The sequence below is a fragment of the Carassius auratus genome, chromosome 7 (assembly GCF_003368295.1).
Source record: "Carassius auratus strain Wakin chromosome 7, ASM336829v1, whole genome shotgun sequence".
NCBI classification, from domain to species: domain Eukaryota; kingdom Metazoa; phylum Chordata; class Actinopteri; order Cypriniformes; family Cyprinidae; genus Carassius; species Carassius auratus.
The window spans coordinates 6,455,405-6,482,097 of record NC_039249.1 but is presented as its reverse complement, the minus strand read 5'-3'; the positions used below and the strand labels follow the sequence as shown (position 1 = coordinate 6,482,097).

Sequence of the window (26,693 nt, the reverse complement as noted above, 5' to 3'; positions counted from 1 at the left end):
CCATGGATCAGGAGCAGACTCCTGTGTGAAAGCACAGTGCATGTGCTTGAAAGATGCATGTGTGCTCTAATGTAAACAAACACGCATGAGAAGAACATGGGCAAAAAAACACATGAGACGTGCTGAATGAAAGCACATTCACTCTCTAACAGCAGATGGCACTAAACTGCAGAAAATGCAGTCCTTACCCTGGAAACCCCCATAAATAAAGCAGCTGCACTACTTTCTAAAACATTTAAATAAATGTAAATAGCCATTCAGATTTTGTGGATTCCCTATGGTGTTCATCACAGCACCATTACTTAAATGTTTAGACTAAATAGGCTATTTATTTTCAAACTTTGTTTCATTTTAATCTGGCCTACAACATGCCCTAGATATTGTTTGAAAGTGTTTTGATTCTTTATTGTTCATTCAGACTTTACATTAAGGCTTCATTAGTTAACATTAGTTAATTCGTTAGTTAACAAACTAGAAGGCTGGATTGGGTTTGGGCTCCCACGGGACCCAACGCAAATCTCACGGGAGGAACGGTGGTGTGTAGAAGAAATGGAGTCAACACAAGAATTCGAGAAGAAAATTAAAGCTGCTGTTTACTTGACAAAAGCAAAGCAAGACAAGTCAGACATCTGGAAATAATTCTCATTTGTCACTGAAAAAAAAATGAGAAAGAGCGATTTCCTGTCCTCTCAAAATTCACACGTTTTATTTTAAGCATTCCCACATCTAGTGCACCATCAGAGAGGGCTTTCAATGTTTCAGTCAGCAATATACTTTTCCTTCATAGTAATATGTAGTAATCAAAGCAATAAGGCCCAGTGTTCAAATTAATTTGTTAAGTAGTCTAGGACTAGACTCTACATGTATATAATGTATTTTTTGTTTTATTTTTTGCAATAGCCCGTTAAGCTATTTTGTTTTATTTCGTTTTGTATTTATTTTGTTAAAATTATATCTAGTGTATTTTCTAAGTACTCTGTTTATTTAATAGTAAAGTTATTTCCTAGTTAATCGTTTGGTGCATGTATGCAGTAGGTCTATCCTGCATTTAAAAACTGAGGTGGTTTTGTTTTAACGGTTAATGTTTTATAACACTAATAAAAAAAATAATAATACCCTAACGTTTTTGTCATGTGTGGTGCTTTGGTTTAGCATTGGTTACTTCATATTATTTAAATTCAATCATGTATAAAATCTGTTATTCTGGATGTTAACATGAACAAATTCTGAGTACCTTTTAGTCTGACTACCCGGTGTACATTTTTTCACAAGTTTTGAGATAATGTCAGCGGGAGTGGAGACAAAAATTGTGGGTGCGGGCGGGAGTGGAACACATAGGTTGTGGGAGTGGTCGGGCCTGGTCATACATTCAGTGGGAGCAGGCGGGTGTGGGTTTAAGAAAAAAAAAGCTCGAACGTAAACTGCCAATGAAAAAATTCATTAACCTTAGGTATTCCGATATTTAATAACACGTTGTTAAAATCTAAAGTTGCAACTGTGTTAATGAGCTAATATGAACTAAGATTTAGTATTCAAGTATTTTTTTAACAAAGATTATTAAGTTATGTAGCAAATGTAACTATTGCTCATACCGATTGGTCTTCATAGTTCCTTTGCATTGGTTTATTGTATTTAAATGTTCAGTTATTTTTGTTCCAAGAAAAAAGTTATTTAACCGGTAATACTGTATGACCAATTTCAAATTTCAAGACCATGATAATACCATATACCATGATAAAAGCATTAGCAATTAACTGCAACAGGAGAATTTGATACCGGCATATCCCTAATTCAGAAGATACATAGTCAAAATTTGCTGATGTTTTTGGACCCCAGAACATTCAGTTAAAGGAGATTAAATGACAAATGTGTACTTTTGAGTGAACTACCACTTTATCACACTGGTCTCATAGAGGGCCATAACTCTTGACAATTCATCTAAACGTTTCCAAAAACGACATCCTAATTCATACAACTTTAAATGTTTCGGTGGTAGTCCTGCTCTGACTTCTTTAGGAGCCAGAGAGAAACACCATTTAGTCCATCACCTCCATTTCATTTTGAATCTGTGAGCATGACAGACCTCTTTCAGATGAGTGCGAGATGTCAAAGAAGTCAGCAGGACATCCCCTACTAAAATAGAGTTTAAGTCAGCAAGTGGGATGCTGCCTTGAGCTCAAAGTAATTTAATAGAAACATTTTCTCTTTTCTATCTGGTTGGTGCAAAACAATCTCAGTACATCACACCACTGAAACTACTCTTGTCAGTAAACTGCTGTTTTTATTTGTGGGGGGGGGGGGTCTAGTGACCAGCTGCTCCTGTCTTATCATTTGGGATTTACTGCTATGCTGTACACAGTTTACCAGTAGGAAGCCTATGTCTGGTGTACAAAGGGAGAAAAACCTTAATCTTAAATGTGAAAGTAGGATGTGGAGCCATGGACCATGTAAGTCTCAGCCTCAAGCTCACATGGTGAATCGAACATGTGAAAGGTACCCGATTAAAACGTCTGTCTGTTCTCCTGCAGTCATCATGCGGATCACAAACGGATGTCGCTCTGAAATGAGATTAACCAGCAGGGGTGGAAAAACGATGAACAGGAAGAGATTCGATTTCAGTAAATAAACACTTCGATCTTAGTGCTAAATATTTAATTTATTATATTATATAATTATATATTTAATTATAATTTTTTTATAGTATTCGAAGGATGCTAGCTCCACATATGCCTTTTCAGATCTTAAGATTGTTTCTTCCATATTGCCAATTTAGATGTATGGATATGACCTCCCTTTTAAATGTTGTCTTCTGCTCATTGTGTTACTCTCTGAAAAGCACTATGGTCGAAGTTGTTGTAAATTTGATGTTAAACCAAACATCATGATTCCAACTGCTCACATTTAGAGGTCTGAAATACCAAATGTTACACTTCAAAGTTCAGACATGAATGACACCACAATTAATGTGGTTTGTAAGTGATCACACTTAGGATTTTTCTACTTGTGAGCAATGAAAGAAAGGACTTGGAGTCAAGACCAGAATATATTAGAAAACTGGAGGCAGTAAGAAACCACCCAAAACATTACAAACCACAAATTAACATCCTACTCAATATCCTAGCATTGTGGCTGATTTGTATGCTAAAAACGGTTCGCAATGACCCTTAAAAAGATGTGATTTCAACGTAAAAATGTAATTAATGCTACCCCCAATAAATTAAGCCTTTTCAGATGGGAAAAAAAAATCATTCCGGACTGCTAAATCGGTCTGAGATATCCCAGAATTCAAGAAAAGTGTGAAGATCTAGCTGTCCAATAGTGCACCACTGATCAGCCATGCAGATCATTTTCAGGGCAAAACTGTCAGCACAGAGGAAGGTTAAAGAGAGTCAAACTGAGGAACCAGTGCACACAGTACAGTAATTACTGAGGAAGTTCTGCCTTTAAAAGCAGGACAAACTTAGGCTAGTGAAAGGGGAAACAGCGTTTAAAAAGGCGAGAAGCAAAAGCGTGGGTAAGAGAATAGTTTTTCCACCAGTTTAACAGTGACAGTTAGCAATAAGACTTAAAAGAACAGAAACTGCCTAAGGGCTGCATGACATGCAAAATGTGTGTGACTTAATGAATGCGGTTTTAAAATGAGCATTAGAAACAGGAACCTTGAAGGATGAAGGTAAATAAATGGTAGATATGAAACAGTTTTGGGCTGCAAGTGTTTTTTTTTTTTTGTTTTTTTTTCAGTATTACGCATTCCGAATGGATCGAACTGTTCAATACGTGCATCATAAAATCTTTAAGGGGACAATTTGTTTTGTATGCACATGGCTTCGGGAAAAGCTTGATCAAGAACTTGGTACCCTTAACACAAGGACAGCATTTAAAAACATTAACGACAAATCTAGATATTTTTCCTCATCTAGCTAATCGTTTTACTGTGTCTCCATGTCCTTTTCAGGTAATAATACAGTTGTATGCAGACCACATATGAGTATACGATGTAAACGTGACAGATTAGTGCAGTTGCATTTTTCCCCAAAACCTTTTTTTACTTTTCATCCTCCCAAGCTCTAAGGCTACAACAACAGCAAAGCTGAATAAAATGGGCACACATGCCATAAGTGCCATAACTCAAAGGCATTTGTCGCATTTCCACTGAAAGCCTCCCAAGTTGCAGCAATTTGTCTCATTGCAAACTAGAGATATTCTGCATAGAATACATAAACCACTGCCTGAAGACTGCATAAAAGGCAAAACAAAGTAATGATACAAGTTACAATGGACAATTTGTGAAAAAGGGAGACTTTTTTTTAAGGGATGCACAATAGTGATGCGCGGGTCGTCTAATAACCCGCAGGTAACCCGTCGGGTTAAGAAATTGGCACTTTATTGTGGGGCGGGTCACTAAAAACAAATTTTTTTAAAAATCCATTGATGTTTAATGGAATTTAGTGGTGGAAACTTTGATTATTTTAAGAGATTCATTGATTTTCATATCGTTCACCAAAATGATACATTCACTGATTCGTTCAGTGACCATTTCTTCATATTACACAAATACGCCAGCAGTTGGCGAAAAAGAGTGTCTTATGTGTTATGTCTTAACTCTTTAGTCAACGAACATATTTACTTGTGACAAAAACTGATTTGGCTTTATTAGTGTGTGCATGATCACATTAAATAGTCTAAACAAATTGCTCAGATTAACAAAGCACGAGGTTTTATAGGGGATTCAACGTGGAGTTATGTTCTACATTTCAAATATGAAAATAAGCGTATGTGCACCAATAACTGCTCTTTGTATCTGCTGATTGCTGATCGAGATTTACATGCTTGGCTCACTGACCCTGTATACTCACATTCATTTAATTCACGAACGAGATGTATCAGTTCATTCAACTCTTTCACCTACGAGAAGATCGTATACGTTCACTACATTCAATGCGCACTGCTGTGGGAGGAACTTCATTGAACGAGAAATTGGTCTTTTACTGTCTATGGTCAGTGGATTATGTAAACGAGAACGATTCGGTCACCTAAAAGATTTGTTAACGAACGAACCATCATAGTGCAATTACCTATAGCCTATATTGATAAGGTTACGATACGAAGGTCTAAGTAGCAACGTAACTTCCGTGATGTCCCCGATGAGCGGGGCGGGTCAAGAAATTTTACTTTATTTGCGGGGCCGGCTGGGGTGGGCCAAATAATTTCATGACAGCGAGACCCGCGGGTTGAAAAAAAAAAACCGACCCGCGCATCACTACTGTACAATATTATCGGAATAATATCAGAATTGGCCGATAGTGGATTAAATGGAAATATTGTCATTGGCCTGATATGAAAACTAATGCTGTTATGTCTTGCTGATGATAGTAATGCTTTAACTCATATGTAGTGCAGTGATTAATATGTAGTTTAGTTACATTCAAAGCTTCAATGTACTGTCATTATAGAATAACTATTATTGTTTAATCCTAACAAATAAGATCCTGTTAAAAACTAACCAAAATAAAAAAACAAAAAAAATTATATATATATATATATATATATATATATATATATATATATATATATCAGCAATCGGTCAAAATGAGTCGAAAATTATCGTCATGTCAGAAAAACCAATATTCTGCATCCTGCTGAACTACTACATGCGTACACTGTAAAAAATATATTTTTCAAAAGCTGCAAATAAAATAATTTTGAAGATTGTTAGAGCATGTTTTAAAAGAAAATACCATTTCAGTTTCTTCAAAAACTCACATTTAATGTGTTGCCATTTTTTTGTAATGATTTGTGAAATACACAAGCAATTTCTAAAGAAAATATTCACACTAAACCCTACGCTTTGTTTTTCCAGTGTACAAAGGTTCATCAATCTTAAAGGTATAGTATCAAATAAAGTCTGATTAATTCAAAAGATGACAAAAAAAGGTGGAAATTAATCAGGTTATGGTAAATTATGGTTTTGCTACAAGAAGGTAAGAAAATACTACACAAGTAAAAAAAAATTTGGCAACTTTAACCTACCCTTCTTACCTTTTTATCTCAAACTTAGCATAAGAATTAACTGTAGTCCTGGATTTGAAGGTAACAGACAGAGTATCAGAATTTGCTATCCATTAGGCCAAGGCAGCTTTGTCTGCTTCATTAGGAGCAGTGTAAATAATTCACACTGAGAAGAGGAGATACTCTGTACTACGGTGAGACCTGTACTGTCAGGTTGAACTTTTAATCAACACTTTAACTTTTTAAATTGTTATGGGGTCATTATTTTTTTTTTTTTTCCTTTTCCGATGACTTTAGGAAAGTTTAATTTGACAGACTTTTTCTTTCAGAAAGCCTCTGAAGTTAATTACTTGCATAAACCCCCAAAACCCTGCAAACACCTGGACAGATGCAAGCAGGTGCCAGAATACTGACAATATTAATGCCTGGAGAGGGTTGTGAGACTGAAACACTGCTGACTGAATGAATATAGGACATTTCACAAGATATGGCAGCATGTGGGACGTGTATAATGTCTAGACCATAAAAAACTGCAACAGATTATTGGTGAGAAGCACATAGTTATAGAGAATGCTCACTATGCTAAAGCTGGATAAAATGCTCCCAACAGACCTTGGCCTTCAAATGTTATGTTGAAAAGGATAAAAAAAAGATTTTCCTCCAGACTGTCCAAGTAATTCTGCCTATGGCCTTATGCAATGCATTACGTTCCATAAACAGAAAAGGACTTACTGCACAAATGGACCAAATATCGGCCAGAAGCCCCAAGAGAAAGCATAGAGGAGGTAAATAATGCATTAAAAACTCAAATCCTTTGTGCTTTATCTTACTTGAGCAAACACCTCGGATAAAACCGGCAAATGTTTGGATGGAGCAAATGGCCTCAAAAAGGTGTCAGGTGCTGATATGGTAATACTTAAAACAGATTAGCATTAAAATGTACTCTGAGCCATGTTCTCAATTTAATGAGTTTTAATTTATTCAAATGAGTTTGAAGGATTCCGCCTTTGCATTGAATACAAATAGAACAGTTCAACTTCAGAGAATTCTTAACTTAAGATTATTAAACATTAAACTCATATCCATAATGGAGAATATCAGCTGTTAGCAGATAATTGCCACTGTAAGCATAACTACTGCCTAAGCTGCAGATCCCAAACCTGAAATATTAAACTTTTCATGTAACTCACACTGCAACGTTTTTGCTATAGACATTAAAAGCTTGTTTTTGGTGCGCTAAGCCAATTTCTTAAAGCGACTGGAATAATGACATTTCAAATTGCATTTCTCCAAAACATGATGTTTGACATTACATCCAATAACATTGGAGAACTTAAAACAATTTTCAAAAAAAACATGTTTATACATTCATATTTTACAGAAACATGCAAGTTCCTCGGACTGATGTTTTTGCCATTCATTTAATATTAAAACTAATTTCACAATCCAATGAATTTTAGATTATTTTGTCAACTCTGAAATACAGTTCAGTATGAGTATGATCTTGCATCACCAAATAAACATGACATTAGAACGTTTGCACATCCTGTGGAACCAACAGAGAATGCAGTCACTTGCAACTGTTGTGCTAGCAAACGTACAAGAGGCTCAGAGTTAATTTACCCTGCCATGAGTACTTCAACACTCAGTACATCACCAGATCAATTTCAGGCTAGAGCTGGCGGCACAATGGAAGGTTAAAGTGAGTCAAACTGAAGGGCAACTGCACACAGTACAGTAATTACACATGAAGTTCTGCAAGTGCCACCATTAAAGAGAGTAAACACAGGAGGAAATGGCATTTAAGGATAAAACAATAAGCATACATGCAAATATTTCAAGCTATGCAAGCCCACAATTCATAAAGCACAAGTACATTTGTGTAACCCCTCTCTCCCGGGTCCTCACCACCACACCTCGCACTTGCTCTGAGTGGGCCTCGAACCCAGGTCTGTCGGTAGTGCGGTTTACCAACACAGCACCTAGTCACCTCCATTACATATGCATCTACAATGTTGCATTTGCGTTGACTATATTCCTGGACAAAGCGTCATCAAGACAAAAGCAGATTCTCAATTACAGTTAAACACATTCATATAGGGACTCACGTTCAAGCTTTTGCTTAGGGTTTGGATGAGATCTCTGATGGTGCTTTTCCACTGCATGGTACAGTTCCCTTTTGGGGAGTTTTCCACTGGAAACAGTACCTTGTATAGAGTACTTTTTTTTTGTACCACCTTGGTTGAGCTTCCAAGTGAATCGTACAGTTACCAAAACGTGATGTGTAAACTCTACTGATCACCGATTGGCCGAAGAGAAAAAAAAGTCACTACCAGTGTCACTGAACTTGCAACAAACACAACAGATCTGCTAATCGCAGCACAGCTAGCAAAGGATTGAACGAAACTGTTTTTGAACGCACCCAAAGTCGCACTTTTTTTCATAGTTTAGCTGGTCCTGCGACTTATAGTCAGGTGCGACTTATCAAAATTAATTTGACATAAACCAAGAGAAATGAACTAAGAGAAATGAACCGAGAAAACACTACCGTCTACAGCAGTGAGAGGGCGCTCTATGCTGCTTAGCATAGAGCACGGCTGTAGACGGTAATGTTTTCTCTTGATTCATTTCTCTTGGTTCATGTCAAATTAATTTTGATAAGTCGCACCTGACTATAAGTCGCAGGACTAGCCAAACTATGAAAAAAAGTGTGACTTATAGTCCGGAAAATACAGTACATTTCATTTTTCCTCAAACAAACATATTAACGAATAGCTCGACACAGCAGACTTTAGACCGCACTTTCTTCTGTGCAGATTAGTGCTTGCATAGACTAGTCGAGTGATCGACTACTTCAACCACTAGTCAGCGCTGTCGGAAACAATCACCTACTCGTGCATGCATTGAGCATAATGCATGCACAGAGATTGCAAGTACACTTGAATTTTATGATCACAATACTTTGTGTAGCTGTTACTTTCTATGACTTTATCCATGTTGCATGTAAAATTAAAATATGTAATGTTATAATTAGGGGTGTGCCCAAAGCAGAATACTTTATTTGGAATGACACTGATAATGTCTTCAAAAACTGACAAGGAATAATTCTGCCTGAATATTCGGCTGAAGCTGGCACAGTCTAGTGTTTGCTAGATAACAGTTGAGGGGATCAGCGCAATATTATACACAGATTTTCATAAATGTAACTTGCCATTCCAGGTTGATTCTCACCAAACCCCACAGAATACATTAATATAGCATATAGCATACGCCACGAGATTAACAGGATTATTTTATGACAGATTTGCATCTGCCTTAAAAGTTGAAAGTCACCATCTCTGCCATTCTCTGCCAAGTGAGAGCAGGACATTTCATGTGTGCGTTTCGAAAAAGGTAGGTAATAAGCCTTTAGAATAACAAGGTTGAGAAGATACCCCCATAGCTCACACAATTCCAATAAATTGTAAGGGGTTAAAAGACATCATTACTGATGATGCTGTTCGTCAAGGCCACAAACTCATTTAACCTGTCCAAAACCAAATGGCTTCTGAGTAAAAGGAAATCTGTACCATATGAACTGTCATCAGCTTGCTGCGCAAGTGTCTAAATGTCCTCCACAATTTCACCAATTACTTCCATTTTTCAAAACAGTCCGCAAAATCGTCTATTAATAATTGTTTATTACGGTCTAGTGATGTCACTTCCCAATGCAAACACTCCCAATAAAATGGCCCCACCCAACACTTGATTGACAGGTTTCCGTGTAGACGTCGGAAATTCAAATGCAAAAATTGCGACTCCATTTGAGTTTTGGCAGTTTACATGCGCAGTGCAGAGAGAGTGAAAAGGTAAATGTGGGCATTAATATTGCTGTTTAAATATGACAGGCTCATAGCTCGTAAGATATGGGAAACAATTGCAAACGGACTTTGCATTTCCATTTTAAATTTGGCAGACACTGTGCATTCGCTTAAACAAAAATGCAAACGGTAATGCGCGATTTGCATCTGCGTTTGGATTATGTCACATTTTATGCTTCCACAAATTGAAAACGCAATTGCAAATACAAAGCAATTTGCAATTCCTTTTGAATAATGTCCGGAATATCATTCCATAGACGATGCCTTCGTCCATCACCGATGGCTGATAGACATCATGTTGTTGTTGTCTAATCTCTGGCAAGTTGTATTGAGCTATTCATGAATCTGGTTGTTTGATGAGGAAAAGATGAAATGTAGTTGCAATTAACGCATCGAGAATCTGTAGGCTATACCTGCAGCAGTGGAGGACTGTGCCTCGATGAAGAAGCATTAATTGCATTAATTCCCGCCCACGTGTATAAATCATTGTTCTACCCTTGAACGAAAAACGAAAAATTAAGCTGAATTCTTGGTTTTTCCATTTCTTGAAAGAAAAAAAAAAAAAAAGGAACTGTTCTCTAATTTTTCTACTTTCAATATTAACAAAAAAAAAAAGGGCCATCAAGCACATGGACCAAACTGCAAAGAGAGCAACTTACATATAAAACACTACTTCTAAAACAGGAACCTATTAACTAAGAATCAAACTCTATAAATAACTGATTATTGCTATGAAGCAGTATTTGAGCTTCCTTATGGCCATAAACAAAATGCTTTATTTCCTAATGGCTTTCTGGAAAGTTTGATTGACAAACTAGCACCAGTAACCCCAGGATAGCCATTAAAAACTGAAAGAACAGCTACAGTTCATCAGAAGTAGCTTCTGGTGTCATAAAGGTATTTTTTAAGGAATATTAGTGAATTTTCCCAGACAACAACTCTGCACGTCAGTGCCGTCACACAAACAGCAATTATCATACAAGAGACAGAACTCAGTTAGGATGTTGCTAATAATGCAATACAATATGTTACAACCAGCTCGTATCAAGCCGCAACACAAAAGAGGGATCAAGCTGAAACGTTTTAATCAAAAACAGGTTTTTATTGAATTAAACACATCACAACCAAAGTCTAGGGGTAAGGGAAAACAAAATCTTGACGCCGCATTTGTAAGAAAACACAAGGAGCCACTCATGAGGAGAGTTTCCCCAGAGAGTGCCTGTCCCAAATAAGGCACAGAACTCATATACACTAGCTAATTATCAATTAGTATGAGGAAAATCAATAAGGAGCTCTCAAGATGTGGACCAATAGAATCAGGAGACTCAGGGTCGTCACAAATAAAAAAATATACAAACAGCACACAATAATATTGAAGCTAAACAGGTCACTTCCAACTAAGCATTGCATAAATAACATTTGACATTATTTCTTGGTGCACACCATCTTAGAAATCTTTTTTTTTTTTTTTCACTGAGCATTATGTATTGGCTTTTATGTGAAAATAAATACAATGCTTCATTAAAATTGCGCCAAAACAAGCAAGCATATGTGCCTTAAAATCCTGCCTGCAGAGCAGCCAAACAAACCATTTATATTTTGCATTCAACCAGCCTCCACTGCTCATTAAACAACATAACCACTGCCAGATGTGCGAACAAATTATGTTCCTACTTCAAAAATAATTACAGACATTTACACTCTTCAGTGTAAACATCTCCCTTTATGTATTATTAAAGACAAGGCACTTTATGGACTTGTCTTCAATCTGCCAGAAACACAACTTTCTAATGAGTTTGTTAAAGGATCTTATCCGGTTATAAATCATTGGTCTCTATTGGCATTTTGTCTTGGATTGGCTGTAGAAGACAACAGAAGCTATTCAGTTTGGTCATGAGAAAATCCAATGGTTAAAATACCATCCATGGACTTCAAAACATGAGGTCAGTTGTTGTTCAAACTGATTAACTTATCAGTTTAGCCGAAGATACAACCAAAGGTTTTCTTGGTTCAATGTAGTGTAGTAATACTCATGTAGATCATGTGCAGTCCTCATCATATTCTCATGACTAAACAGCTGCATGAATCAGCATGAACGACCCACAGATACCCGGAATGACCATTCAGTATACAGGCTGTGATCACACAAACAAGCCCATATGGAATCTGGGGCCACAGAATTCTGTCGAAATGTCAGCAGAAACTCTGATATGGCTTTTTCAGCAGAAAGAACTTCTGAGAAGTTCTAAACATTAAATACTTTAGATAATTTGATTATGCTTCACGTTACGCTCCATAAAAATAAAAAAAGTAAAGTATATTTAAATTCTTTTTACAAATTTAATCAGATTTTCTCCCAAAACCTACAGCCTATAGTTAATAGCCAAAGGCTATTAACCCTTTTACACCAAAATGGAGCCAGATTGTCATCATCCAACAAACATATCTCATCATTATATATATAATATATATATATATATATATATATATATATATATATATATATATATATATATATATATATATATATATATATATATATATAGTACAGAACATGAAATAATGAAAACTCTTTGAATGAGAAGGTGTGTCCAAACTTTTGGTCTGTACTGTATATATATATGTGTGTGTGTGTGTGTGTGTATGCATATATACAGGCTGATAGACCAAATTGATTAACCAAATTGGTTATCTTCCCACTTTCCCAAAATTCTACTTCACGTATATATTAGCTTCAACAAGTCACTAAATAATTTGTATTATTTAAAAAAATTCTAGGTGAATATTAAGTAAATGTTTTGTAAAATGCATTCACTATAATAAGGTCTTTACAACCAATTTGTTAACATTTAATTCACGTTGGCATTTTATCATCCGCCCTGCTTTAGATACTGATATCAGCACCTGCCAAAGAAAAACACAGTCAAACTCTAATTTTCAAATTGCTGTTAAAAATAAAAGTATTAAGACTGACAATCAGTGATGTGACGTGATTATGCAACAACTTATTTGGTTATGTCACAACTCAGTTCACTTTTTTCCAAAAAAAAGAGGGCTGGTACAGAGGATTCAAGTATTTAAACCAGCAGGTTACTAAATGTATAAGAGAACCAACAACAGATCGACCAATACCAATAATAATTTAATGTCCCAGCATCCAAAAGCTGATATTCAAGAATATAGTTATTTGTTTATTATTTTTGACATAATGCCATTTAATATATATATATTTTAGAAGTAGCCTAATAACAATGCATAATCTGTTTAAATGCAATGATAATTGACTACCAGTTTATCTCTTGATAAGAAAACCTAATGTGAGACCCTGGATATCAATGGTATATTTTTAGCAATAGCCAACAAAACACTGTATGGGTCTTTTTTTTATGCCACAAATATTTAGTTTATTAAGAAAAGATCATGTTCCATTAAGATATTTTGTATATTTCCTACCTTAAATAGATCAAAACTTAATTTTTTGATTGGTAATATGCATTGTGAACATCTTCATTTGGACAACTTGATTTTTTCAATATTTAGATTTTTTGCACCCTCGGATTCCAGATTTTCCAGTAGTTGTATCTCGATCAAATATTGTCCTAAGAACCCATACATCAACAAACAGATTATTTATTCAGCTTTCAGATGATGTATGAATCTCCACTTCAATAAAACTGGTCTGGACTGGTTTTATGGTCCAAGGACACATATAATGAAATAAGGAAAACAGTAGTGCTGAAATGCATATGCACAGAACAATCACAGTACAATTGGGACAGGCGCTCAACCACAGAAGCACCTGCTCGGAAACACTCACTTGTTCCTCAGCACCTGCCAGGCCGCTTCGATATCAGCGTATAGGTTCTTCTCGGACGGTTTCCCGGTACTGACCCCGTAACCCGAGTAATCATAGGAGAACACGTTGCAGTTGATCCTGGAGCCCAGGCCGATGTAGAAGCTGCACATCTGGCCCAGATCCACGGCGTTCCCGTGGGAGAACAGCAGCGTGTAGCGGCTAGCGGGCGCGCAGCGGACGAACATGCAGCCGATCCGGTTTCCGCGGCTGGTTCGGGTCACCAGCACCTCGACGGCGTCCAGTTCGCGTTGGGAGTACTGCCAGTCGGCGCGCTCGGTGAGATGCAGGCTCGTCGCGCCGTTCGCGTCCGTGTGGACGGAGTAGGTGGGCTCAGGCGGTAGGAATGCCAGCTTAGCCGCGATGCGACTCGGACACGGCGGGCAGCAGAAGAGCCAGCACAACTCGCCGAGAGAGAAGCTGTTCATCCTCGGGCATGGAGAGCGGCTGATACCGGGTGAGAGTCGGGGTAGTTGCGAATAGCGAGAAAATAAGCAAGCGGTGTGGAGGATGCTAACGCTGTGCTAAGTGGTTTCAGTTTGGTGGTGGTTTGACGGAACGGTCGCTAGCACTTGGTTTTTGACATTTTCAAAAATATGTACATTCCAATCCGCCACTCATCCGTCTCGATCATGGGTTGAAAATGTCTAAAAATCGATCATTTAGAAAACACAGCCAGCGTCAAGCTAGCCGTTTGCACATAATGTAAGCTGCCATTGCTCCTGGAAATATGGGATTTATCCGGTCGTGGCGGATATCCGGCTCCTGCTGCTGGCGACGTCACGAGCCTTTTCCTTGGATGGGCTGCAGGAGATTCAGGATACAAGTCAAATCAAATCGCCATTGTGTATATAGCGCTTTTTACAATGCAGATTCTTTCAAAGCAGCTTAACAGTATTGAAAAAGATAAATAGTGTGTCGAAACATTGTAAAGGAATGTCAATGTAACTAGGATAGGGAAGAAACAGGCTGACATTATTATATAATCCAGGAAAAAGTAGTAAGAATGGGACACACTGGAAGCATTACATCATCCATCCTACTGGCTTCAGTGGAGCACATACTAGGTCACTGGCAAAAGTAGGCTACATCACAGAAAGAGAAACATTAATAAAAAAATCATGAAACAAAGTTCTACAGAAGTTAGCATTAAAGATATACTTAATGGTCATAATAATAAAAGTTTAATTAACTACCTTGACTCGGCGGTAATGCACCTCATTGTTGGTTGCCAACTGGTTCTTCAACGAAGAAGAAGAAGAGATGCAATCACAACCTCTTTTTTGTCCCCTTTTTTATTTTGCCATACCCCTTTATTAAATTAGACGATAGTTGACATTTTGTGTCAACATGCCCAAACGAAACAAGTCATTAAACAGCACAAGGTATCATACAAAAATATCTAGCATCTTAAGACAAAAATTTATAAATCTATTGTTTTACTTATTTTTACTTAACTTTTTTTTTTTTTTTTTTTTTTTACTCTTTCTGTTAAAATCTTACTTCACTATTAAGAGTTTTCCCTCAATAAACGAGTTATTAGTTTATTAATAATAAATAAGGTAGATAGTAGAAGGTATAACCCTATTGGGTAGAGATAAGGGAGGTAGAATATGGTCATGCATAATAAGTCATTAATATGTGCTTTATAAGTACATCTAAGATGCATGTTAATAAGCACCTAGTTAATGGTAAATAGTACTCCCTAATGAAGTGTTAGCACTGACTATATGTCATTGTGGTTATCAAAATGAATTCCTTGTGCTAATAATGTTCTCACACATTTAAAACATACATTATGTTGAGAATGAAAGAAATAGGACACCAAACCCCAGAGGTTTCAGAATTCATATTTGTTGTGTCGTAGAGTGTTTCACATTTCCTGTGTTGTTTCTAAACTTGCAGTTTTTTTTTTTTTCATTAATCAGATTTCAGAGGGAAAAATCAATCAGAAATGTATAACTACGACACTTTGAAGTCATTTTAGGCTCATAAACATCAGAATATTACTCTTGGGAATGTCCTGAATGAAATGGGGAAAAGAAAGAGAGGGAGCCTGGCTTAACATTCCTCATATTCTCACCTAATCAGTAAAAAGCATATGGAGTCCAGGGTGGAATGGATTTATCAAACCCTAGAGGATGAAGCACATTTCCTAGATAGTAATAATGTGCTCGTTGGATGTAGAAATGCACTGTGGGACCTGCTCAGAAGAAGTGTGGATGCATGGGAAATGCACTGGGTGCTGATTGCTCTGGCTCCATCTGCGTTTTATATTTTCGAGGAGATAAGGTGCACCCATTTTTCCTGTGCATAACTTTCATTATTTATGGAAAAAACAGACCTGTGGTCAAAAGACCAGGCCTCACTGTGTGCTTCGTTCAGCATGGCTTCCCCCACATGCTGTATCTCCACCACCATATGCACCACGCCGTGTTATCAAGGCAATGAATATTATCTTTTCCGGAATTTGGGAGTCTTTAAATAAGTGGTTTAAGCATAGCAATTTAACCTGTTAGTGGATTATTTAAAATGATTTAATTAAAGGAATAGTACAGCAAAAAAAAAAAAGCATCAGCCCTTCCTAGAAGTAAATGAGTTTCTTTCTTTATCAGAAGAGATTTGGATATATGTAGCATTACATCACTTGCTCACTAATGGATCCTGAATGGGTGCCGTCAGAATGAGAGTCTAAACAGCTGATAAAAACATCACGAGTAATCCACACCACTCCATCAATTAATGTCTTGTAAAGTGAAAAGCTTCATGTTTGTATGAAACAAATCCATCATTAAGCCGTTTTTTAACTTCATCCATGATATTGCTTTCTCCAGTGAAAAAGTATTCTCATCTGAATCAGGAGAGAAATATGCATATCAGGCACCATTTATAAATGAAAAAAAAAAGTGTAAAACAGTTCTAAACAAACATGTCATGAATTGTGGTGTGACAACAGGACAACAGAGGATGGATTTAATCACTGGGGAAAGTGTTTTTATGGGTTATGGATTAATATGTTGGATAGAAGAAACAGTTCAAATTTATGATGTGCTAATGACTGATTTGTTTCTCACATACACTCAGCTTTTCACTTCACAAGATGTTATTTGATAGATTGGATTACTTGTGGATTACTGTCATGTTTTTATCAGCTGTTTGGACTCTCTTTCTGACGGCTAATCTACATCTTGGAAGGCCTGACTGTGAGTATATTTTCAGCAAAATATACTTTCTTTTTTTGGGGTGAACTTTTGCTTCAATAGGATCAGAATGGCGTGAAATCAGTTATCAGTTTTCTCATGATAAAATTGGCCTTTTGTTTGACATGCCATCACAAAATACACAATGTGCATTCAGCAGCTGTCCTCTCTGAACTTTGTAATAAATTTCAAAAGCATGCATAGCAATTTCCTTAAATAGTTGTGATACCAGACATTTTCTGTAACTACTTCCAAACACATAGTTGGTAAAACACCAAAGTCTGCTCACTTTTCAGCTGTTGGTTGTGAAATTGATTTTATTTTATTTTTTGTCTGCAGGGCTGTACATGTGTCTGAATGAAAGAGCAGACAGCTGAATTCTGGGCATTGACTCCTCTGATCTCAGGAGACCTGAGCACATCACACTCAGGTTGTGAACCAATATTATCATGATCATGTGAACCTCACAGGATTGGGTTTTAATGTGCCAGACAGCAGTGTTGCGAGAGCTGGAAACTTGCAGATCAAAAACAGGAAAACAACTATATTACACTTCAGTCATAACATGCATTTTCCTGCAACAATCACTACAGGTCATTTCATTCACTGCCACAGTTAAGTATCTCATTATATAAAAACCTGGTCCATAATGTTGGAAAATAGGGAACATAAAAAAATATAACCATCCTGAGAAAAAAAAGTATAATAATAATATTGAGACAGGTAATGTATATATATATATATATATATATATATAAACGTACTGTATAACAATATATATATATATATATATATATATATATATATATATATATATATATATATATATATATATGTCTAATTATTGCAGTGTTATCTCATTGTCATTACAGCCATGTGGAAAAAAAATGCTATATTATTTACATTTTATATATGTGAACCCGGACCACAAGACCTATATTTGCTTTGTATTTGTATATCTGTAGCAATAGCCAACAATGCATTGTATGGGTCAAAATTATTTTTTTCTTTTAAGTTAATGTTCCATGAAGATATTTTGTGTTTGTATATGTATATAAAATGTGCCATATTGAAAGCATAATTAAATATTATTTTCAGATTTTTTTAATTGGTACATTAGTATATTCTTATCATGCATATCATAAATACATCTCAGCTGCATTTAAAAATTCACAATAAAATACATTATAGAAATTAAGTAAAAATGTACAGTAAGTATATGATGGGTAACAGGTAAACTAAAACAAAAACATTAAAAAACATTCTAACAATGCAATAAATCCAAAACATCAGCATAATTTTCTTTAGGCAAAAGAAAATGTTTGTGAGATTCACCCAAATGAATGTTGTCTTTCTGTGATGCATCATCTGCAGCTGAATCTACCCATAAAAATCATGAGATATTATGGCTGTGGATGTAGATAAACAAAGTAACGTTGTTTAATGTCTGGACCGTGAGAGAAAAGTTTAAATAAATGTTACACAATGAAAATAAAAACAAATCAGGATGAAAATCATCCCTGCTGATGCAGCTCTCAGATGACGATTACGCAACACTGGTGGTGTTTGGCATTGGTGACGTCAAACCTTGTGCAACGTGTCTAAATTCTACCTCGATTTGTGAGCTTTACAAGACACGAGGGTGAGTAGATAATGACAGAACTATTCCAGTAAACTGTCATTGTCTAAGTCATAACATCAGCATACATGGGATAATGTGGACAATGGATTTTTAATCAGAAGCCAATGACAAACCAATGCGCAGGAGAATAACATTTAGGGGAAATAAACACAGTGATGTCACAGGACTGTTTTTCCTGTTACTTTCCCACCATGCATCAGCCCCCTGCTGCATCACTACTGCCTGGGCATTCCCACAGTATCACAGCAGGATCTAAAGTTTTGGCTCCAAACTCTACAACAATATCCGGATCACTCATCGCAGTCCATTGGCAATGTTCTCTGCTCTCACTACGCACTCTCCTTCGTATGCTAATAGAACAAGACAGTGGCAAAATTCTCCAGATGGTTCCAGTAAAAAAGGATTTACTCAAGTGGACAGCAACTGACTGGAAGCTTGATTATGTTAGTAACGTCTGAAATGCTGGGTTTTGTTTTCTGCAACTGTTATGGCTGGTTTTTACCAGGTTAAGTCAGCTAGCTGGTCCATCACGTCATACCCTGACTGATGAGTTGTGTCTGGAAACAGCTTTCAGCTGATACGGTCATGGAAGAACCATTAGATGGCCTTGGAAAGCTGTCTGAACACAACAACAATATTTATATAAGAAGTGAGCAATTCCTCACCCAGGATTGGGTTATTAGCTTTTAAAAAGCACTATGGGTGAAAGAAAACATGTTTGCAAACTGTGGCTTGGTGTGATAATGTTTAGGGTTTGCATACACTTGCAGTCACTATGTCGCTATGTTTCCATCCACCTATTTTTATGTGAATTTTGGATTATTGCATAAAAAACGCTGGATGGAAATGCCAAGATGCGTATAAATTCTAAAAATGCGCATACAAATTTTTTGTGCACAACAGAGTAGGATGAAAAAATTATCAGATAAGACAAAATGTGCATAAACTACAATGGAAACACAATTATCAAATAAATTCCACCATGCACAAAGTAATGTGACTTTGCGCTATGAGAAGGGATACACTGACTAACCGGTGGACCGATCTTGTTCATAGCATCTATGTGTTGTTTTGGACATTCTGAAATGCCTGAGGAAAGTCTGTCATCAAGGTATTTCTGTATAATTACGGTCTTAAATGACTTCATTCCCAAACAGCAGGAAGCACATCTAAAAGCAATAACAGCATTTATTGTGTTACTTCTACTCTATCTGAAGTGCAAGTAATTTATTACATATGAAAATTATTATAACTACTCCTAATTTTCTTATAGACTTATAGACTGAACTTCTTAGAGATATTTAGTGCCAGTTTATCAGGAAGTGACGTTTTTGTTCTTTTTTACCCGTTGGATGGAAAATGTTGTTTTATTGCAAATGTTTTATGCAAGTTTTGCGCATAACTTAAATTTGTATCTTTACTGGGAAACATAGTTACTGGGATGGTGGGAAAACAAACTATATTTGCAGATTTCGGCAACTACATAGGTTTTGAATGTCAGAAGAGTAGCTTTTGAGAGTAGCTAGGGGTTTGTTTCCATAAATAACTTAAGAGTACAGTAACAAATTGTAACTGTAAAAATGAAACATGAATCCTGTAAATGCTTGAATTAGACCGCTTTCGCAATCGAAAATTGCGAAAATAAAAATAATAATATAAATAAATAATTTTATGCTTTCAAAAGACATTTTAATGCAATGCAGGATTAAGATAAATTGAATTCTCTTAATTCTAATTTTCATGTTGCTGGTGAATCCACAGTAAATCTTGGTATGGACTGCTTATAAATATTAAATATCACTTATAAAATGATTTTAAGACTTTCAAAATACCGCTTCACTTGAATTAAGATTATAATAATCTTAATTGGAAAATTGAAAATTACCCCAATTGAAAGTGGGGTAAAATCTCATTGTGAAATAAATGCTTTCTCTAGTTCATGTTGGCCACAGTTATTGGCACCCAATTACTGCAATGTCCTTTTCCCAAGATAACAGCTCTGAGTTTGCTTCTATAATGCCTGAAGAGTTTGGAGAACACCTAATAAGAGATCAAAGACCATTCCTTCACGCATAAACTCTCCAGATCCTTCAGATTCACAGCTCCATGTTGGTGCTTCTTCTTTTCAGTTCACATCACTCATTTTCTACAGAGTTCAGATCAGAGGAGAGATGGCAGAAGCTTCATTTTGTGCTCAGTGGCCCATTTTTTTGCGTTAATTTTGATGTTTTTTTGGATTATTGTCCTGATGGAAAATCCAACCACAGCCCATTACAATATTTCTGATGGAGCCTATAAGGTTTAGATTTTATATCTGTTGGTATTTGATAGATTCCATGATACCATGCATCTGAACATGACGTACAGGACCATTAATCTCTGCATTGGAGAAAAACATTTATTTCATCATGAGATTTTCTCCCCACTTTCAATTGTTTTACTTCAATTAAAGGTTAGAATTTTTGTGCATTTTTTATTTTTGAATGAAAGATCAAAAATATCAACGATGCAGATATATTTTTACAGCCACCTTTGCTCATATTTACCAAGGGGGCCAATAATAGTGGAGGGCACTGTAACTAACTAGTGTTAGTACCTAGGATACCAAAGTCCACTAAAGGAGGTAGAGCTTTTTGGATCCCAAACTCTGGAATAACCTTCCTGATAATGTTCGGGGTTCAGACACACTCTCTCTGTTTAAATCTAGGTTAAAACCACATCTCTTTCGCCAAGCATTCAAATAATGCATCTCATAATCTTGGACTGCAGTTATATCTGATCAAATGCACATTAATATTCTTTAGCCTGGGTTAAACTAATTAATTTTACTTGGTTGGAACAGCAGCTGAACTAAATGTGTCTCTTTTTGTTTCTCTGTTTTTGCCAACTAGGATTCACACAAGTTTCAGTCTAGATCCAGAACACCTGAGAAGTGATGATGCCAACCCTGAAACAACATACAGAACTACCAATTATTACTATAAATTTGATTGCATCATAATAATTGCTGTTAATAGTGTTCATCGTCTGTCTGATTACATCTTTAATTGATTTTTCTGTACATTTCTGTACATTAACTGTCAGTTAAACGACTACTAAATATATTGTAGAAACAAGTATTATGCAGCTGCTTTGCATTGATTTGTATCGTGGAAAGCGCTATACCAATAAACTTGAATTGAAAATAATTAGAGAAATAATAAACTGCAGTAAATGGTCAACCGGTTTGCTCTACCAGCCAGTTTGTTCATTATTAAGACAATGCATTAAAATAACATGGTAAGACGCATCAATTTGCAATATCAAGCAACAAAATGAACTGTTTTGTACAGCTGAAAATAGCTGGAAGCTAGACACATTACATTTCTTCCTCAGTTTATACAGAAGCTAATGTTAAAAGACCACCTATCAATCTTTTATTGTGCTCATACACGGATTTAAACACTGCAAGTGATGCATAGAAAAGCCTGACAGTATTTAAATAATAGTACCTGGAGTTCTTTTTTAAACTTTCTTATACGATCACATAAACCCAACAAACGTGGGCAGAAAAACAACCAACCAACCAAAATAATAGAAAAGAAGACAAATTACAAATATGTCAAAACAAAATTCAATTTTCTTGTGTTCAGAGAAAAGGAATGGATCTATTGTTTGTTACACAATCACAAGGCATTCAAAGTAAAGATTCAGCTGGCCTCTCTTTGAAGGTTGTCGAAATATCTTCATCCATGTGTCCATCACAGCTTCGCCTCGGGTACTCCGAGTAATTGATGTCTTCTTAAGAGTTTTAGCTGAAAACATTGTGGAGGAATCTCAAGGACGTTTCGCCCAAGGGAGCTTCTCATAGCTAATGATCACCAACACCACAGCTTCATTTTGGAAGGTAAAGAATGTCAACCTACATTCAAGAGGAACCAGACACCATCTCACATTACACGTAACTTAACTGAGGTCATGGGGAGATTCTGGGAATCTCATCGGAACCAAGATTGAGCTTGTTCCCCTCTAATGAGGTTGGGTCTGACTTCCCAAAGCACTGGAGAACTAACGACAGGATAAAGTGTGTTTGATTTTTCATGGGCCTCCATAATGGGGGGAAAAAAGAATGTATAGCATCTCTTTGTCACTTTAGAACTTGCCCAAAAGAAGGCGGCAATATAATTTAATACTGAGCATTCAGTTGAATGCTTCCTACGTAGGAAGCTGACTAGGTTTTTGGAATAGAGACACTAAAAAAAGTGAATGTTTCTGTACTTAACTGAAGATCCTCAACCTGAGGGTATACTGCGCAGCGGGATGGGTTGTTGTTTTAGGGGCCTTGGAAATGTTTTTAGAAATCCGAAAGAAACCTCTCTGAACATGTCTTGTATCAGGACAGGCAAAGCTGTTTTAAGGGCAGTAGGCCAACTCTTTGACACAAAAATGTTTAAAGAGACATGTTCAGCATTTGTTTACAGATGTTTAAAAACCCTAGAGTTGCAACATATCACACTGACCTTGAGATCTTTTCTCCCATTTTCATACTGTTTTGGCAAGGAAAACAGGAATATTATGTGGTAAAGATTAATGCATAGACTGCAAAAAATATTTAGGCCTAAATTTAAGATTCATGTATCTGAGATGCATATAAAATTGTCATTCATTTGGATTAAACCGTTTTAACAAACTGCTAAACTTATGTGATGCATATTTGTCAAACATAAATGAAAAGACGTTAACTACTAATAGTAACAACAGTAAAAGTTACATTGTCATTAATACATCTATTTGTTTCAATCCCTTACATTTTAACTAACTAAATCTTGCTTGTTCTTACAGCCATATATTAACCATGTTTAAAAAAATATTTAAATAAAGAAATGTAATTGTTTTCACAACAGTTTATATTTATATATAACAGATATTTGAATTAATGTATTAAAAAAAAAGTAAAATCAAATAGATGCAAATATTCAATAATATACTGTAAATCTTACCTGTTTCTTTGCGGTTTCGGTTATCTTTGACATATGCATCACATTAAGTTTATTAGTTTATGTTAAAACTATGTCATCTAAATGAATGGAAATGGAATATGCAATTCAAATACATCTTAAATTTAAGCTTCAGCATTTTTTAATTACAAAAGCTGAAACCACAACACTGATTACATCTTAAATCAGTTTAGCCGGAATGTTAAATAAATGACAGATATAAGCATTAACAGCTTGAAATGGACTGATCGTTCTGTCTTTGGATTGTCACTAGTGAAGGCTTTGGGAATGTGGTGCCATTAGTCCGTGCTGCGGTCATGACGTCTGTTTTCCAGTGAGTTCTGACAGCAGGAGCATCCTGCATCCAGCAGCGCCAACAGAGAAGAGAAACTCTCATTGAGGTGAAAGGGAAATCTAACGGCCTGAACATGACAGACGCTCAAAGTTAACAGTCTAAAGCTGAAGACCAGAATGATCTGACAGAGCGATCCATACCGTCTTCTTTTCCACATCATATGAAGCAATTCAACTGAAAACAGCAGGGCAGAAAGCCACGCTTGTATTTGTTACTCAAAACCTGTTAATGGTTTTATTGCAAAACCCAACAGGGCCTGACCTGATCCTGTCAGATATGACAGTGTATAGTGCACGCAACATTAAATAAATGCACTGGTAGCATTCCAAAACAAAAACAGAGTTTGATTGCATAGCTGCAGGCCTGTGTGATGAGGAATGAAACTTTTACTGTGTCAAAAGTGTTTACAATTATTTAGAACTACAACAAAGGATGACAGCCCTTTGCATTGCTTTTGTTGTTGTTGTTGAATTCATGTCCTTCATTATTCCAAATAAATGCATTCACTGAACTTAAGATGGTTTCAGTCTAAGAAGCTCATAAATTGTGTCAAATTAATCAAAGTCCTAAGTTAAAGAAATAGTTCACCCAAAAATGTACTGTAGAGGAGTTTGTTTCTTCATTAGAACTGATTTGGAGAAAAAAATGCATTACAATCACTTGCTCCCCAATGGATGCTCTACAGTGAATGGGTGCCATCAGAATAAGAGTCCAAACAGCTAATAAAAACAGCACAATAATCCACAAGCAATCGACACCACTCCAGTCCATTAATTAATATCCTGAAAAAGTGAAAAGCTGCATGTTTGTAAGGAACAAACACATAATTAAGATGTTTTAACTTCAAACCATTGCTTCCTCTATTCATAATTGAGCATTCTCCTGTGAACAAAGGTTGTCTTGTTTATATTAGGAGAGAAATTTGAAAAGATCAAGCATTGTTACAGTCAAAAACAGTTCTAAACAAATATGTTGGTGGATTTTGATGTGAGAGACAACAGGAGATGTACATCCTCACTAAAGAAACCGTTATGAAGGATTATGGACTCGTATTTTGGTCTGAAGCGATGGTTTAATGTTAAATGTGTGTCTAATGTTTAATGCCTTAAATTATGGATTTTTTTCTTTCTAACATGGTTTTCGGGTAAATATTCAGTAACCTTCATCATTATTTAAGACCTACTTGACAGTTTTTTTTATCCCATTAGTTCAAGAAAACGTATCATGCTGTTACGAAACATCAGTGAACGCAGCCAGACTCGATGCGGTTGACCTCTGCAAAACATCTCAAGTTTCTCTACTAAACATCTGAGCTGTCATGCGAGTGTTTAGACAGTCTAATCAAAGAGCATCAAGATCCCGTGGAATGCTGCAGACGTCTGAAAATAACTTCTGCATTAAACCGAGAGGCACGCAATGAACGTGATTTAACGGATCTGATGTTTATGCTTCTAGCCAGTCAAGTCATGTCATGCTTCACCCAGAAGGAACCTAATGTGAACATTTTTGACAGTGTACAGAAGTCCAGTTATACAAGCTGATATGGTCTCGTGCATATAGAAGAAAATCCTCCGCAAAAATTTACTTGCTATCTTCAGGCAAGGAAATAACGGTTATATACAAGATGAGCGTGTGTGAATGTTACCACATTGGTAACAAAATACCATGCTTGCGATTTACTATAAATTAATAGTTCACCCAAAAATGACAATTTGCTCATTGCCATTTTAGATGAGGTTGTTTTTCATTGGAACAGATTTGGAGAAAAGTAGCATTACATCACTAGTTCGCCAAATGGATGCTCTGCAGTGAATGGGTGCCATCAGAATGAGAGTCCAAACAGCTGATAAAAACATGACAGTAATCCACAATCAATCCACACCACTCCAGTCCATCAATTAACATTTTTGGGAAGGGAAACGGTTTGTGTAAGAAAAAAAAAAACATATTTAGAGGTTTTTAACTTCAAATCATTGCTTCAGCTAAAATATGTAAAATATATAAATGTGTATTATTGCTTTCTCCAGTGTTAATTACTTAATAATTATAGTTATTAATACAATTAATGTATAAAAATGTAAAATATAAATATTTGATAAAATAAAAAAGTTTGGTTAAAGTTCTAAAGTTAAAAAACTAACTAAATAAACAACAAAAGCTAACTCAAATTATCAATAAATACCAGCAAAAAAGAAACAAAAAACAGGAAAATTGCTCCACGTAAATCAAAATAATCTACGCACATACAATATTTTCATTACAACAAAAAGTCAAGCAGCAAGTTTCCAGAACGACCTAAAGGCAATAATAGCACAAAGTTTAGAAAATACTGTATAAATAAGGTCAGAACCGGTCCTCATAAGCCCCCCACAGAATAAAAGGCCTTCACTCTTCTTCTGTGCAGTTTGAACGTCCAAATGAATTCAGAAAGCATTTTTAGTGTCTGTTGGTGTTTATGAGTCCTTTTCTCTGACCAACAATCTAAAGAAGAGGGATAAGGAAGAATAAACTGACTGGCAACAAGTCTCAATCTGTACATTGATGTTTCTTGGAGCAGCAGTACATTTGTATGTATACAGACCGTATAATATGGTGCATATACTCTATGATTGCTGCATGTAGGTAAAATAAAAATTTACTTGAATTTTTTTTAATTAGTCAACATGAAATCGAAATGGATAACCTTTCCAAAACACATCTACTGTATATGTTGAATTTAACTATTACTTTACTTATTACTACGTCATATTAACAGGTTAATGTGTCGATTTAGCAGCCCAATGACACAGCTTGCTCAG

The 26,693-nt window shown here is 36.0% G+C and overlaps 1 protein-coding gene across 1 annotated transcript in view; it reads right to left on the bottom strand.

The window, feature by feature from the left end:
- Positions 1-14,499, bottom strand: part of LOC113105677 (alpha/beta hydrolase domain-containing protein 17C-like) — a 42,162-nt gene extending 27,663 nt beyond the window's left edge. The window contains exon 1 of the mRNA XM_026266909.1: positions 13,687-14,499. Within this exon, the coding sequence (XP_026122694.1) occupies positions 13,687-14,150 (464 nt within the window). The 5' untranslated portion in view covers positions 14,151-14,499. The remainder of the gene's footprint in view (positions 1-13,686) is intronic.
- Positions 14,500-26,693: the final 12,194 nt, after the last annotated feature.